A 16881-nucleotide genomic window follows, 5' to 3' on the forward strand; every position below is an offset into this window, starting at 1 on the left:
ATTAATTAATAAAACTTATTTTTTGTATACTCTTTAATCACGATTTTCTCGAAAACGCTAACTGATACGAAAAAAAAAAAATTCTAAGAGATTTTTTTTCAGCAAAATTGATTGAATTTTCTTTTCTCCCCTTGTAAAATTTTGATTTATATTACGGGTTTTAAGATACCTACGCACAAAAATATAGATTTTTGAGGTAAGGATTTTTATGTTTTTATAAAGTACTAATTTTTTCTAAAATACTATGAAAAAAAATTCTTTTCCAATTATTATCTGGTCTCTCTACTGCAATCAACTGTTTGAGCGGTGACTTTGAAGCTCTTTGGTTTTATTATTCAAAGATCTCATAACTGTTATAAATCTGAATTTACTTTAAATTGAAACCACGACGATGATATCGTTAAATAAGTGCATTCGTAACAACAATATCTAGGAACCTGACGGTTTGTTTATTAATAAGAGTTAATAATATTATTCGAAAATTGTGCCATTTCTAGAGGAGTGATGACTTTTAAAAATTAGTTACAAATTTTAGCAATAATAATATATATACCAGCCAAATTTTAAATTTCAGTTGCTTTTTTTACATTTAAAAAATTTTGCTCATGTCTACAGCTCCTTCAAAATAAGCTAGAGGGTTGAAAACAGTATGTAGATTAGGTTAGTGTCAAGCCTTTTGGAGGTGTCTCCTTCCCAGCTCCCTTCTTTTCCAACACCTATCCAAATTGAGCTGGAATGTTAAAAATCTGTATGTAAGTTAGTGCCAAGGATTTATCTTCTAATGGTGCCAACTTCTTTTGTCGAAAAATCATTAATTTTGGCACCTCCAAAGTTCCCCAAGTTAACCTAAGGGTTGAAAATTTATCTAAGATTAAAGAGAATTGAAAAAAATACACTCGAACCCGGATTTCTTGGATTCATGTCAAGCGCCCTAACAATTAGGATATTCGAGTGTATATCTAGAACTCGAATAGCACTTGGAAAGTATTGACTTTCCGAAACATGTTTCAATGACACGTTTTGCGTAGAATTGATCCTTCTAATGATTCCTGTTGTCAGGGGGCTCACATTCCCTGGACAAGACCCTTTTTTCACAAAGTTAACGTTTTTTCACCAAGTTTTCAAGAAGAACAGAAAGTTTTTTTTAACTTCTTTATGTAGGCTTTTAACAATGTAACCAAACAGTTTTTATAAAGATTCGTTGACTGCCCTAGATTCCGAGGTATAAATCTTACGGCTCTCCACTACGGATATTTTTGAAAAAATCTCACTCAGTTTTAAAGCATAATGCAATAAGGAGTAGATAAGAAACACTATTAGGTTTGTGTAATTTTATTTAAATTAAAAGATACAAACTGTAAATAAATTATTCTGTGTTGTATTATTTCGCCATTGTTTGTGGAATACAATTGAAGATAAAATATTGCAAAAAAGCGTAAAATATTTTTTAAATAATTACATGATTCCTTCATTTATCATTTCATTATAAAGAAAAGTTAAAAATAAAAAATCTTTTTTGTTTTTGTTGTTTTTTTTTTTTTTTTCAATTTGTTGTGTTTTTGTAAATAGAGGTTTAGCCATAATTTTTAAGTACTTGATTGTTAATTAACTACATTATTATGAAATATGTTTGTTTATTGTTAATTTCAATTTATCATAGTTTGCACCACTGAATGAATCCACTTGGGTCTTGTTTTTAATAAAAACAAATGTAGGCATAGAGGATATATTGTACGTTGCTGCTAAATCTTCGCATTCATCGACATCGACCTGTAACAGAAAAAAAAATTTTTATTAAAAGTTTGTAAGACATGTTTTAAGTGAGTACGCAAGGGATAGACTTTGTGCACGATCACAGTTCATTATGAAGTATTATTTTACGAAAGAGCGCGGCGATGTCTATAAAAGGGCATTTTGACACATATGACAGAGTGCGGAAAGTCACCCGACTGCCAATTTTATTGTTCGGTATAGTAAACCGTATCAAGAGGGAGAGTTTTTAAAGGAAGCATGGTTAGTATGCACGCCCTCACTTTTTAATGATTTCTATAATAAAGATAAGATAATTTAGCGAATCAAAGATACTCCTCTATCAAAAAACACAATAAAGGAAATAATATTAAAACGCTCTAATGTCTTCTCGAAACCAATGGCATTACTAAATCTACACGTTTAGCTGTTCGATACTGCGCAGGAAACGCCATTAACGAAGAATTATTAGCGATAACATCGATGCTAACAATTTCAAAGACCACAGATATTTGTATGGCTTTAAAAAATTCGCTTGCTGAAAAAGAAATTGATTTGAAAAAACTATATTTCCCAATCATCACGAAGTCAAAATTATTCGACGGTACGTCTATTACCTCAATAAACATTTCTTTAGAAAAAAATGGCACGTCGATACATAAAGGTTCGCCAAGTTTACTCAAATCGGTAATCATTTTTGAGTTGTTTAGGACAATATTATTAACCTATTATAGCTCACTCTCTTAGTCATACCATAGACCGACCACTGCTGGTTTTTTAAGATTTAAGTCTGCTTATGACTGGCATATTAACTGCTACAGTTTTCGAAGTTCACATAACTTCACGGGCGATTATCGGAGTTATCACGATAAACATTGCGACTTTTGCATCTTGACTATCCCTGTTTTAAAAGATAAATAACGTATAATGAAGCAAAATGAGGAAAAACAGACAAAAATAGTTATGTATGATAGACATATTGTTTAGCTGAAAATTCCCATTCAACAATCTTCGTTACATTTGTTAAATTTATTCTTTAAAGGAAAAATTATAAATTAATAATTAGATATTATCTTTTATGTAACCATTTGTAATTTTTCACCGACTTGAATTCAAATTGTAAAAAAACTAAACAAATTTTTATTACTTTTTATAAAATAGGGTAGTAATGTAGTATTAGAGTTAATATAGCAGCAGCAACATTACTAACACGATAGTGTTAAAAATGCGCAATGACAATAATTGATTCATATAACAATACACACATTATAGTCAAGGCTTACTAGGAAATAAAACTTATTAAAAATCGAATCATTCGTCCTTGATTGACCTACATCATTAATATTAAATTACTAGAAATAACTCATGTGAAAGTTAGATCTATTACACCACAATAAATAATAAAACATAGAAGTTTCAGCCTTGTACTTCCTAAGAATATTTGAATTCATCTTTATTAAGAATATTTCTTAACTAATAATTATGGAATTTTATTACCGACACAGTAGCTATCGGAATGGTGTAATATAAACTTTCCTAAATTTTTGCAAAACGAATATATTTTGTGACCAGTTAGAACGCCTGGAAAATTAGAAGAATGTTGTTAAGGTTATGTATAACAACTTTTTTCTCTGCGAAAATTTCCATAGCAAGAAAACAGGATGTCCGTCATACGACACCTTAAAAATTGCAATTGGGATTATGAATTTTTTTCACTTCAGGTGAAGAATTCTCCCTGTGTGTAAAGAAAAGTGAAATTGATTTTAAAAATCTTTAGAGGAACACAAAATGTGTACATTTAAAACTCCTAATTAAACAAAGAGGAAGATTCTTTAAAAGTGACGTCCTTGTTGAATATCGCCATAGAGATTACATATAAAAAAGCTGTTTTGCAAGAAAGAAACGGCCAACAATCTTTGAATGTTTATAACTACTTCGTTTTTCAATCAATTTATATTACAAATTTTGTTATGGTATCTAATCTACTTTTACCATTTTTATGCGTAATGTGACAAATTCTACGGATCTATATATCTTCTTATTTTATGATTGCTCTCAATATCTAGCAATTCTATACTTGCCGCCCTATTAAAACTTTTTTTTCCTGAAAGAATAGCCTTGATAAAAATTTTCGTGTAGGATAAAGTTTAAAGACACGACCTTGTAATTAGCCTCTCAAATTTCTAGCCGTCCTGAAATGGGTATCAAATATTAATTCAAGGTGGAAAATCAAGGGCGACAATGGCCATGAGATCTGAGATATTCTTTACTTTTTACCCTAGACGTGTAATATACTATTAAAAATTGAATTGAAAGGTTACTCAGATAAAATATATCTTTCTAAATGTTAAACTTTACACAAAAATGATCAGCCGCTAAATTGTAACAAAATTTGTTTTCTACAACTGATATTATTGTTACCTTGTAAATTGAAAAACAAATCAAATTGATTTTGATTAATATTAAGCGAGATAATATTAATAACATTACATTTCAATTCGATTGCTTTTGAAAATTTAGAAATGAAGTATGTAGATATAAAGTATTTTATTTTAACGATCATATTATAAAATACTGAATGATAATAATCGTAAGAGTACTGTATGATAATAATCGTAATAGTTGTAAGGTCAAGTAAGTGGCGGACGAACGGAGGAGGACCCCCTACATATGCACAGTCAACATGTCACCATGAACGGATGTAATCAATATATTTAAAAAAATATATTTCGTTATTTTTCTTTCATATAGAAATTTTAAAAACATAATTATATACTCTTATTTTATTTCTTTGATTATCCTTAATATAAAGAGGTCAAATATTATTATGTCAATTTTTCACCAAAGCATTGGTGGAATTGGTTATTTCCACATTCATAATGAACGATTTTAATTGACGAGGAAAATTATATTGTAATCATATCGAAAAATTCAAATTGAAATAAATTTCAAAACAATTCTTACATCTTCAAAAACTTTTGAAGGTCGAGGAGTATAATTTATAGTCTTACATCAAACGGATTAAAAAAGTTTATTACAAACATAAAAAGAATATTTTTGAGAAAATATTCTTTTTGAATATGAGACAAACAAACCCATGAATATGAGACAAACAAACGAACATTAAGTACCGTCCTTAAAGCAAATTTTGTCCTGAAAATTTGAGCTTTAAAGTATTTTAGACCAAAATTTTAAAATTAAAAAAATCTTCAAATAAACAGTACTTAATAGATATCAAGATACTCGAAATAAAACTGTACATGGAATTTTAATTAAAAAACATACAACAGACTTACATATCGCTAAATATCGATATTTCGATGGCAACGCTACCATTGTCAGTAGCTAAGTTTATGTACTTTCAATTTCTGTGTCACTTTCATCAGCTAAAGCTTACGATTTGAAAGTGACAACTAACAGTAAAAAATTATTAATGTGCCAATCAACAGTAAATAATTTAAAGCGAATTCAAGATAGCACTCTAGCACTTTAATCATTTCTATTGTTGCTAACTTTTTGTCTTCTTTACGTACCCAATAACTTTCAACATATAAAAGAAAATCGAAAAATTCGTTTTCCAAAATGTTAAAACCTCAATTTTCTGTGTTACCTAATAACTTTTTATCAATCCTCTACTAGGCCAGCAATAAGAATCATAAATCGCTTCACTATAAGCCCGCGGTTTATATTGTTAATGGCAGAATCCTTATATTTGTAAAATCACGTTCACTTAATTCTTAATTCTGGGATTTAAAAAATCGATCTTGTTAAATAAAATTAGTAGTAAATTATTAATAAAAATGAATCCAATACTTTATTGCAAATCATTATACAAATTTGCTTAGTAAGTTATTCATCAACTAACCTTGATTTTATGACTAATTATTCTTAACTAAACAAATTTTTCAGATGTTTTCTCAGACACAGTTGAAATGATACAGGTAAAAAAAAAAAATTGAGTGAAAAATAACTCGTCTATGGTTTTTATGCCCCAAAACGTTTTATTAACATGTGAACATTTTGATGACTATTTTTTATAGAACCGAAATCCTAGCAAAGCATACAATTTGGCTCAAGAGCCCAATCGCTATAAATAACTGAAAAAATTCAAAATTTTGTATTTCTAAAATTCTCCGACATAGTCTTTCTATGTGTAATACAACTTTTAAAATTATTAATTATTATTAGAGCCTTGTAGAATATTTAAACTTGGTACTTGAATCAACTTCCCAAGTGTGTAAATAATTCTGTAAACTCTAGGCTTACAAAATTTATTTTCTAAAACTTTAACAAAGGATCACAATTTATTTCAAATATTACCCAATAAATTTTATTTTTTATGTTTTTCCTTCTCCGATCTACTACGGAAGATTTAGCACTAAATGAAGATCAGTTAGATAATAAAACATGTTTACACATTCGTTTTAGTCGTAAAGTTTGACGCTTCCGTGTGTCTAGCCTTTGTTATTTGAAATTTTACATTGGTTCCAATCTAATTGATAACACTTCTTTAAATGGATTTTTCCAAAAATTAGGTTGTATTTTCTCGAATAGGGATACAGAACATGTTACTTTCTATTAAATGGGCACATTTCTTTCAGTCGATTAAACAGTAAATGTAAACGCATGCTAGTTGCAGTACTCCTGATCTCACGAAGTGATCAGGATATTATCAGGTGATAATAATTCAACTTTAAAAAAGGCGCGGTCAAATCGACGTGCCATTTTTCATGTACTTCTATCCTTGATTAATGTTAACTAACCTTAAATTTTTACGATCATGAAAAATACATTGATAATCATTTTTCTGTATTGTTCTAGAATACATGAGATAGATAATGCGATAGTGTAGCTATTGGCTAAAATAAGTGTAATTTTTTTTGTTATAAAGTTACATAAAAATTGGGTTTCCCTGTTGACCTATTTACAGATAAGAGGAAAATATATTTTAATTAATGAAAATTTCAAATATTTTCAGTAATAAAATTTTCAATATTCACAAATTTAATAAAATACATATTGAATAAATAATCCTAATATCATTTTTAAGTGGAATAATGATACTTAAATTCTTATGAAAAATGATTATTACGAATGACGCCATCGTCTATAATTAGAATTATGCAAGCGTTTATGTATTAATTAGTTGCTTAGATTATCTTGGTATGACAACTGTTAACCACAATAAATAAGAGATTATTTTCAAAATTAAACTTACTTTAATAATAACAATTTTTTCAGCTAATTCAGCACTTAATTCTTCTAATTTTGGTGCAATTAATTTGCATGGACCACACCATGTTGCGAAAAAGTCCACCACCACTAACTTTTCGCCGGCTTCTTCTAGTTTGGAGTTGAATTCAGACTATTAAAAAGAAAATACATTAATAATAATAAATACATTTCAAAATAAAAATAATACCATTTTTTAAGAAAAAATTATTATTTTTAGTAAACCCAAAACATAACATAAATGAAGCCTATTAAAAAAATTAACAATAACATGTTGCATACTCAATTTTATGATTCTTACTTATTGAAATGATAAAATAAAGTATACAAGAACCCATGATGAAAATTTCAAATTAAAAAATCAAAAAATAAACGTCAATTGAAAAGATTATTTGTAAAATTAGGTTCCGTTGCTACCGAAAAAATTTCTGTTTTTGAAATATAAGTGTACTGTGAAATTTAAAAGTACTTTCGCAGAACAGTAGAATAGATTCTTGTGTAATTCTTCTTCCTCAGGTGGTTTCGGCGCAGGAATTGGAAGAATCTCTCGGCTAGGTTTTCGGGGTGAAACTACTTTAGGTGACTTTTTACAACAACACAACAAAAACATGGTTAAATAATTTTAATTATTTTATAAATTCATGCGGTTTTACTTGAGCCATGTTCAAGGTTATTCATACAAAAATTTTAAAAACCCTAGTTACTTTTCAAAAGAAAAAAACTAACTACGTAAAATTTTTTACTTTATTTCTATGGTTTCAAACTCACTTGATCTTTCACGTGGATTGTGGCCATTTTAATTAAACTTTAATTAAAAACGGTTTTATTTTTAACGATCACAAAACGGTTTCAACTGCTGTAATGGAATGCACAGTTAAAATGAGGCCCAATAATAAAATGCATTTAAATATAAAAGATTTTATTTCTTTATTTAGTAGCGCTTTTAAATAATGTGATAGACAAGAATAAAGATATACCCCCTTAATCTATTAAAGTTGTACACTTGCGCAATTGTTGGATAAGTTTATGAAGAATTCCACTTACGTTTTCAAATTCCCAATGAACTTGACTATAGTCAAAACGATGATGAATATATATATTTTTGTTTTTATTCATCATTTAAAAAAAGTTTATAAGAAAAGACACGTCATTTTTTTCAATTCAAATGAAATCATATTTAATAAAGCGCCCTTTTTATTTAGGATTGAATAATTTATTAAATAATTGGCTTTTATAATATTTATTAATAATAATGTGACCATCAATATTTGTTTGCTCTATAAATATGAGTACTTAATTTACTCTAATACTATTTATTTAAAAACAACACCAAAATTATTTCTTTTATTTTTTAATTATTTCTACAAATATGTAAACTACATATAAATAAATTATAACTATTATCTATATAATAGCACACATTTATATTTAATTAGTTTTGGATTATTTTAATGAATAATAATAAATTAATTATTTGTAAAAACATCATGATTACACTTGCAGACCACAAAATTAGATCATAAACAGTTTTTGATACTTTTGTAAGTTTATGATTTCTTAAATTGATAATGAAATGTATAAGCAAATTATGATTTAATTTCATAATTATATAATTGGTAAGACGTCAAGTGGTGAGATTTTTATCGAATGAATTGTCGGTTTGATAAAATCTGCACCTAAAGTAGGTATGCAATTTGTAAACTATGTCGTTAGTTATTTATATTATATGAAGCAAGAAGAGTTCTTATGTATAAAATAAAGAGGGATTGTATATGTGTATACATGAACTCAGTCGGTCAGACTTATCACTTGAAGTTGTATATATGCAATACCAGTCACACACAGTAACACATAACCATAACATACCTTAACACACAGTACACATTCCCTCTTTGTTTCATACATAAGAACGTCCATAAAAACTCTTCTTACTTCATATATTTTATATTTTTTCGTGCGTATTTATGTAGTATGTTTGAACGAATTTCTCTTCCTATCAATTTGATGAATTTTAATGAAACATTTTTAACCTCGGCCAAAATAATAGATTTACTTTTGAGAGATAAATTACTACAGTGGTATTCAGCCTAAGCTCGTCAACACGTCAACTGATGAATCAGGATCATTACTTATCGGTATTATATACAAAAGAGCATTTTGGGACCTCTTCTATGCATGCGATACTTCTATACGAAAATCTTCAAAGTAATTCAATTTTGTTTATTCGGATAGCAATGAAAAGCAGTGAAAAAACATAAGACATAAACGGAACACTTAGCCAAATTAGCCAATCAGAAATAAGTAACGAAAGATAGTTTAGGTTAGGTTAGAGTGACTCTCCTGTGGTGAGACACGCTTAGAACAAAAGATCCGTTGTGATTACAAAAAAGGGTTGGCCCATCCCTAGCCACTACTCTATGAAGTATTTGGACTGTTTAAGAATAGCAGATGGCTCATGTGAGTTCATCTCCTCATGGCAAGAGTTGGACAGTGACACAGAAGAAGAGACATAGTTTCTTCCTCCTTAGTTATGAGCAAAATTAGTCTTGGTCTCGGTCTTGCAAATTTTTCAAGACCAAGACCAAGGCCAATATAGTTATCACTTCGGACTTTCGAAAGTCTTGTGCTACCTTTGAGCTCAGGAAGATCAAGCAAGTAAGTAACGAATATAAGTAAAAAAATTGTTCGCTTTTTTAAGCCTGTAAGTATATTAAAATATTTGGAAGATTTATCTTATAGTCAACCAGTCTTATACCTTATACATATAGTATATCTTACAGTCAATACCATAGTGCATAGCAATGTCTAATTGATACGACAACAATTTCATGCAATGATGAAATTTAACAACAAGAACAAGGATTTTGTCGACACTTAATCGAATCACAATTTTTCTTTGATCAGTCTTATTTCTATAACGTCCTATAACGTCTAAGTAATTATTTTTCAAAAGGGTTGGTTATAGGCACGGAAACTTGTAGTTGAAAAAGAAAGTGTTAATACTGTAGCGGCCACTAGCGGGCTTGATTATCAGATTGGAAATTGAGAACAAGAGCTCCGTGTCAAAATTTTAGGAATTATAAGGTTTAGGAATATTTAGGAGGAAATATTTAGGAATTATAAGGCTTAGGAATTGCATTATTTTTTTCTAATGTCAATGTATGCCAATCTTTGATACTAAGCGCAATTGATTAGCTAGTTTCAAAAATATTTTAACGAGAAAAGTGCATAATGCATCTATAGATCAGAGCTTAGTAATACTAAGGTTGGATATATTATGTCGATAAAATTACAGATTCTGACACGGACAAGATATTGGTCAGTTTTACCGAAAAATCTATTAGATTTATATTAATTTTTAATCATTTTATCCCTCTATTGCTCCACATAAACAAGTGCCATTATCTATTCCTCTACAGTAGTAGAGTCCAGGCAGTAAACAAAAAAATGTGGTATTATTATAAATAATATATTTACAATTTAAGGGAAATTATTTCCTTTATAAAATTAATTATACCTATATAAATATTTATCATGAACAAATATTGATTTAAACTTTTATTTTATATTACTTAAATAATATTTTATAAAAATGAATTTTTAATTCGAACACGGCTGAATTATGTAGATTATTTGTGGGAGTTGTATATTAGTTTTTCTAATAAAAAGTTTAATGAATCCTATTCAAACATTTTCTTTATCTAGATTACCATTTTTGAGAAAATGACTGCATATTGAAAAAATTAACTTCCGTGTTTAAAATATAAATAAACTTCGTTATTCATATTTTTGTCCCAAAACCCGTGAAATTATTTTCTTAAGATTAGCCCAGGCGTTTCCTTAGTATTTTGACCCATCGAGTTTTTATTTTAAACAGGTATTTTGTGTTTAAAACCCCAATAACACTTGTCTATTTCCTTGTGCCTCAATTTCCCCTTTATTAAAAAAATCAAATATGTTCTACGGAACGAAGGTTAAACTATTTTATTATTATTGGAATTTTTCTCTATTTTCACATATCCTGGCGCCCAATGGACGGTAAATTTGGCGTCTTTATGATGCGATAGCTATATATATGTCTGTACTAGTAAGGATTCATATTGTTTAAATTTATTGATTGCCTTAAATACATTTCCGAAAAAAAACACAAGATCGAATTGCTGTAACATTATTTAGGTCATTTAATTTTGAAACTCTATTAAAATATTCTAAGGGAAGAAGAATTGTATTGTGTCAAGGGCTGGTTTTTTACATAATAAAATCGATTTCCCTACAACAGCTACACCATATCGTTGTGAAAACAGTTCTCTTCATTTTCCATGCGTAACTCATTGTATGTATGTATGTATGCATGTATACGATACCGTATTGTGACTTTTACATTATCAAATTCTATATATTTTTTTTTTTAGGATAAATTAAATTAATTAATTAAAATGGCGTTTTGTTCACCATCATTAACTGATGGTGATTTAGAATTTTATATGAGATTACCGAATCCAAATTATAATTATAATCAACAATTAACTGATAGTGATTATGTATTTGTTGTAAATGAAACAAATTTACCGGTTGTATTGTTATTAGGATGGGCTGGTTGTCAAGATAAATATTTAGCGAAATATTCTGCAATATATGAAGATAAAGGGTAAGTGAATTTCTTGTTGATAAAAATTTGAGTCAAACCAAAGTTTCGGGTTACGTCACTTATACCTAAGAAACTATAGTTATATAGTAGAGCTGAAAAGGCGCAGGGGCAAAAATCAATTTGGGGGTCCATCCAAAAATCACTCGTTATAATAATATTGTGGAAATGCGAAGAAAAATAATAGTACTTTGTCTATAAAAAATTTCTTCATATTTTATACATAACTTGTAGAAACAGTCATAATACTCATGATATACTCGCGATATTTTACAAGCGCAGGTGAAATATAGCGGGTGGTATCTATTCTGATTTTCGGCAAATAAAAAAAATAAGTTCCTAGTTGAAGAACATATTGTAGAATAAAATAAATTAGGAAATAGTTTTTAAATTTTACCCATTGAATTTAAAACTCTTCGAAGTTGCTAACACTCTTCTCGAAATTGAATGGGATCGAATTTTAGAAATATTTATTTAACAAACTTTACTTATATCCTTATATGGGTAACAACTTAATTATGTGCTTAGATTTACTATAGCTGATCATTTGAGGTTTGGCTATAGTAGTTGTGTACATACACATACTGCGGTCAGTCAAGCGAACGATAAAACAGGGGTTAGATATATGCTATCGAAACCGAAAAAGTTTTATGTGCTACTAAAATGAATTTACTAAAGCTAAATATTGTTAAACAGTTTGTATATTGCATATAGAAAACAGTTATGACAGTCATGTAGTTAAATGTTAGAACAGGGCTGGTCAGTCAGCCCTTATTTATGAACAATAAATACATCAGATTCATTTATGATTTCCGTGGTATTTAAATGAATTTATTAAAGCTGAAAAATTGTTATACAGCTTGTATATTGTATATAGAAAACAGTTATGACAGTTATAAATTCATTTAAATGCTACGGAAATCATAAACGAATCTTATTATTTATTGTTCACAAATAAGGGCTGACTGACCACCCCTTTTCTAACATTTATCTGACTGACTGTCATAACCATAAGGTTATAAAGAAGGAGAACGATCGCAATAGAAAATATTGTCCCCAATATTTTGAAAAAATGAGTGAGGCGCTGGGATCGCTAAGTTGTATCATTAAATGCGGGCTGTTGTGCGCTAATATACTACTTACCGACGACAGCGCGGCTGGTGGCTGAAAATGAACTATAAATTCTACAAATTTTCAGGGACAGGTGCGCTAATGCTTTAGTACATAGCGATCGTTCTCCTTCTTTATAACCTTCATGGTCATAACTGTTATCTATATGCAATAGAGCTTTTCATTTTAAAATCACGATTCACTTTTGTTTCATACTAAATGATTTATAACCAATGTGATAAAATGAATAACAAATATCTTCTATCTTAGTCTTACTTATTGCTGTCAGTACGAAAAAAATAAACGCTGCACTTGCGCTTATGACATGATGAAAAGGCCTATAAACAAGCTGTATAACCATTTTCAGCTTTAGTAAATTCATTTTAGTACCACTTAAAACTTAACCGTTTCTTAACGTCACTAACCGTTAAGGTCCGTAACCGTCATTTAAAACTTAACCCTGCTCTATCGTTCGCTTCATGAAGGTTATAAGAAGGAGAACGATCGCTATAGAAAATATTGTCCCCGAAATATGGATAAAATAAGTGAGGCGCTGCGGCCGCTAAGTAGTATCAATAAAAGCGGGCTGTTGTGCGCTAATTTGAAATGATATATCAATTTGTACATTATGCAACTAACTTCATCTACTTGTACTCATAAACAGCTAACTTCGCAGATACTACTTCTTGATGACAGCGCGGCTGGTGGCTGAAAAATGAACTATAAATTCTACAAATTTTCAGGGACAGACGCGCTAATGCTTTAACACGTAGCGATCGTTCTCCTTCTTTATAGCCTTCCTTCATGGTTCGCTTGACTTATCACAGTATGTGTGTGTACACAACTACTATAACCAATCCTCAAACTATCAGCTTTAGTAAATTCACAATTCACAATCAAATTCTCTTTATACATGAATAATAATTAACATTTTAAAGATAATAAAACTAAATTCAGTTGTGGTTTGGTTTATAAAAAAATTATGATTTTTTTTTGTAAAACTTTCTATTATCATTTATTCGTGTAATTGTAGTGAATAATATATGTGATATGCTTTATTTTACCAGATAAAAAGTATACATTTCAATTTTTTTTAAACAAATATTTATTTTGAGGATTTGAAAGATGTAAACAAATTATTTATAAAGTAAATTATTTTATTTAAATAATATTTTTGATAAACTAATCACGTTTTACATGACTGTTAGGGCCTCGAAACCTTATCGGAAATTTACGCGGACATTAACGTCAGTAGGTACATTGTCAAATTTGTAAACCTACATTTATCAGTGCTGACTGTAATGTTGGGTGCATATACAGTGCAACCCGTGCGCAGGAATCATCCAGGAGAGAAGAAAACATCTTTTTTTTTCAACAGCGATTTTATTTTGCTGAACTTAGCCATTATTTTATTGTCACGACCATATCAATCAAATACAAATAGTTAAAAGCTCACTTTATTTTCTAAGCTACCAGCCCCACATTTTCAATTGAAGGGTTAAAAAAACCGAAAAAACTTGTTCTAATTATATCATCAGTTTAATCTATTGTTATATTTATACATATAGGCAACTTTATATACATAGAAGAAATGCGTAATATATAGGTTTAAAATAATTATGTTTTTTGGATATCATATTTTTTATATTTAACTGCAAATTTTCTATATACAATAATTTAAAATAAACTGTCTTGGTTGCAGATTGATAACAATACGTTATACGGCACCAATAAATTGTTTATTTTGGAAACGACATGAAATGAAAAATCTTGGTGAAAAACTGGTGAAATTATTATTGGAATTAAATTTTGAAAATCATCCAATAATTGTACATTTATTTTCAAATGGCGGTGCATTTTTGTATCAACATTTATCAATGGCTTTAAAGAAAACTGAAAAACCAGTTCAGGTAAATTAAAGAAAATGTCATAGACATTTAGGCTGGATTTGCATATTTATCTTTTTCTTGTTCGGCTTTATAACTAATATTCCTTTGCATGAGGGATATTTTAAGTTTTTTTGTTTAATCGAACTAGCAATAAAATAATTCAAAGGGTAAGATTGTTTGCCATTTTTTCAACGATAAACGATATAAGAAAATGAAAATAAAAAAAATAAAAAATTTCGGGGTCAAAATTTGTTGACCCGAAGTAAAGTCCATACTGACCTCTATCTTCTAAAAGTTTTTACTAGCTTGTGACTTTCTATAGACATCTGTGAACGAAACAACTAAATATTATTATTATTTGTAATATGTATTATACATTTATGCAATTTACAGATCACAGGTGTCATATTTGATTCCGCTCCTGGTGAGCGGCGAGTTCGAACTATGTTTAAAGCAATATCAGCTATTATTGGTGGAAATATTTTTTATAATATATCAATGTCTTTAATAATGACTATATTTATTTGTACTATATGGCTTTTTGAGGTAAGTGTATTTGAAACGCTATAAATTCTCTAATGTCCTCTAATTTTATTTTCATTGTTTCAGACAGTAACAATTAAATTTAACAGTGGAAAAACTTTACCATCAGATCCAATAGGAAATTTGAAAGATGAAACCTTTTTATGGCCTCAACATTTTATATATTCGAAAGCTGATGAATTAATACCATATACGGTATGTATTTTGCAGGCGCAAATTTTATGTAAGAGTAAATAATTCCATAGAATAATATAACCTGACGGAGTAAATTATCTGAAATGAATATAGATCAATTTTTGCGTATTATAAAATTCTTTTGGTCTATTAGTACAGATATTTCACAAATGCAGATTAATTAATACAGTTATTTCAGCAAACATGGACAAAATTTGATTAAACATGGGTATAATAAAATAAAAAATGTCCTTGTCTGAGCCTCCAAACTGAAACTTTGATTGAAAATATCTTCAAAAATATTCAAGCTTCAAAAAAGTTAAATGGGAGTTCTTCGAAGTTCTTAGACCCCTCCCTCCCTTCATGTAGCCTAACGTAGCTTTTCCTGCAACTCCTCTTTGATGGAACGTGTTTTTTATTACAATATTTTCTTTGCCCTGTTCAGTTGAGGATTAGTCATGTAGCCAAAGTAGCAAAAGTTATGTAGGTCCCTCGCAAAAGCGTTTCTAATGGAGGCCCCCGGTAGATTTACGAAGACTAAATAAAATAAAGGAGAAAAAGTGGACAAAGTGAAGAAAAGTGTAATCAGCCTACAACAACCGTAATTTTGTAAACCCTGTGAAATGAAATGCGGCTTTTTTTAAACGATAGTTTTTATTATAATTGACAGGAACATCATAATAACTATTGCCTTTTAAATTAAATCTCTGTCGATAACGGTATCGAAGGTCATCGTTAGATAGTAACAGATCATTATCTTATTCAAATAATTTTTATTTATATGCCTCGGACGGAATGTATAATTTAAAACAGATTTTTAATTTTTCTCCAATAAATACATTTGTTTGTAATTTATAGGCAACTTCATATACACTAAAGTAATAATCGTAGTATGTATAATACAACTTGGAAAGATTTTCAGGAATTTTTTTATTGTCACTTTTACTTATTCGTAGAATAATTATAATTTTTATTTTCTAGGATATTGAAAAATTTGCTGAAGAACGAAAAAAACGTGGTGTAGATGTGACGGAGCTATGTTTCGAAGACAGTCCACATGTAAAACATTTTAGTTGGTACAAAGAAGAATATACAAATAGTGTTATATCATTCTTGAAGAAATGTCTTTCATTAAAAAGTAATTTTTATAAAACCGCTGATACTAAGAAATAATCAAATCATTCATTTAAAAGCCCTAGTTAGCAAATTAATAATGTTTGTTTATTAATTTGATAACTCACAGATGTTTATACCTAACTGCTAAAGTGCTGACTTGATCGAGCATGATTTTGAATTTTGGTTCATTCGAAACTAATGATAGTAAATAATTTCTATTTGTACAACTTTATTATACTGTTAACCGAATCAAAGATGAAATAAGTGTTAAAATATTATTTCGAAGAATTATGAGAACTTAGGATATATTTTTTCAATAAAACTAATACCTACCTAAGTTTCGTGTAAACATCTATGGGATAACATAAAATAGTCATTATATTAGTTAAACTGAATTCAAAAGACAAAATTCTATCAAAGTAT

General features: G+C 28.9%; 2 protein-coding genes across 2 annotated transcripts; one reads left to right on the forward strand and one right to left on the reverse strand.

Annotated features, from left to right (window-relative positions):
• Nucleotides 1-1360: 1360 nt before the first annotated feature.
• LOC123305224 (thioredoxin-2) lies at nucleotides 1361-7900 on the reverse strand. The gene is made up of 3 exons (XM_044886883.1): nucleotides 7750-7900; nucleotides 6968-7114; nucleotides 1361-1770 (listed from the first exon to the last, which is right to left on the reverse strand). Exons 1-3 carry the CDS (start codon nucleotides 7774-7776, stop codon nucleotides 1618-1620), a joined length of 327 nt encoding a protein of 108 aa, XP_044742818.1. The 5' UTR covers nucleotides 7777-7900; the 3' UTR covers nucleotides 1361-1617.
• Nucleotides 7901-11417: 3517 nt separating this feature from the next.
• On the forward strand, nucleotides 11418-16591 carry LOC123291573 (transmembrane protein 53). The gene is made up of 5 exons (XM_044871911.1): nucleotides 11418-11629; nucleotides 14439-14646; nucleotides 15019-15171; nucleotides 15235-15363; nucleotides 16324-16591. The coding sequence occupies exons 1-5, from the start codon at nucleotides 11418-11420 to the stop codon at nucleotides 16513-16515; spliced, it is 894 nt and encodes a 297-aa protein (XP_044727846.1). The 3' UTR covers nucleotides 16516-16591.
• Nucleotides 16592-16881: the final 290 nt, after the last annotated feature.

This window comes from Chrysoperla carnea, chromosome 1 (assembly GCF_905475395.1).
Source record: "Chrysoperla carnea chromosome 1, inChrCarn1.1, whole genome shotgun sequence".
Classification (NCBI taxonomy): domain Eukaryota; kingdom Metazoa; phylum Arthropoda; class Insecta; order Neuroptera; family Chrysopidae; genus Chrysoperla; species Chrysoperla carnea.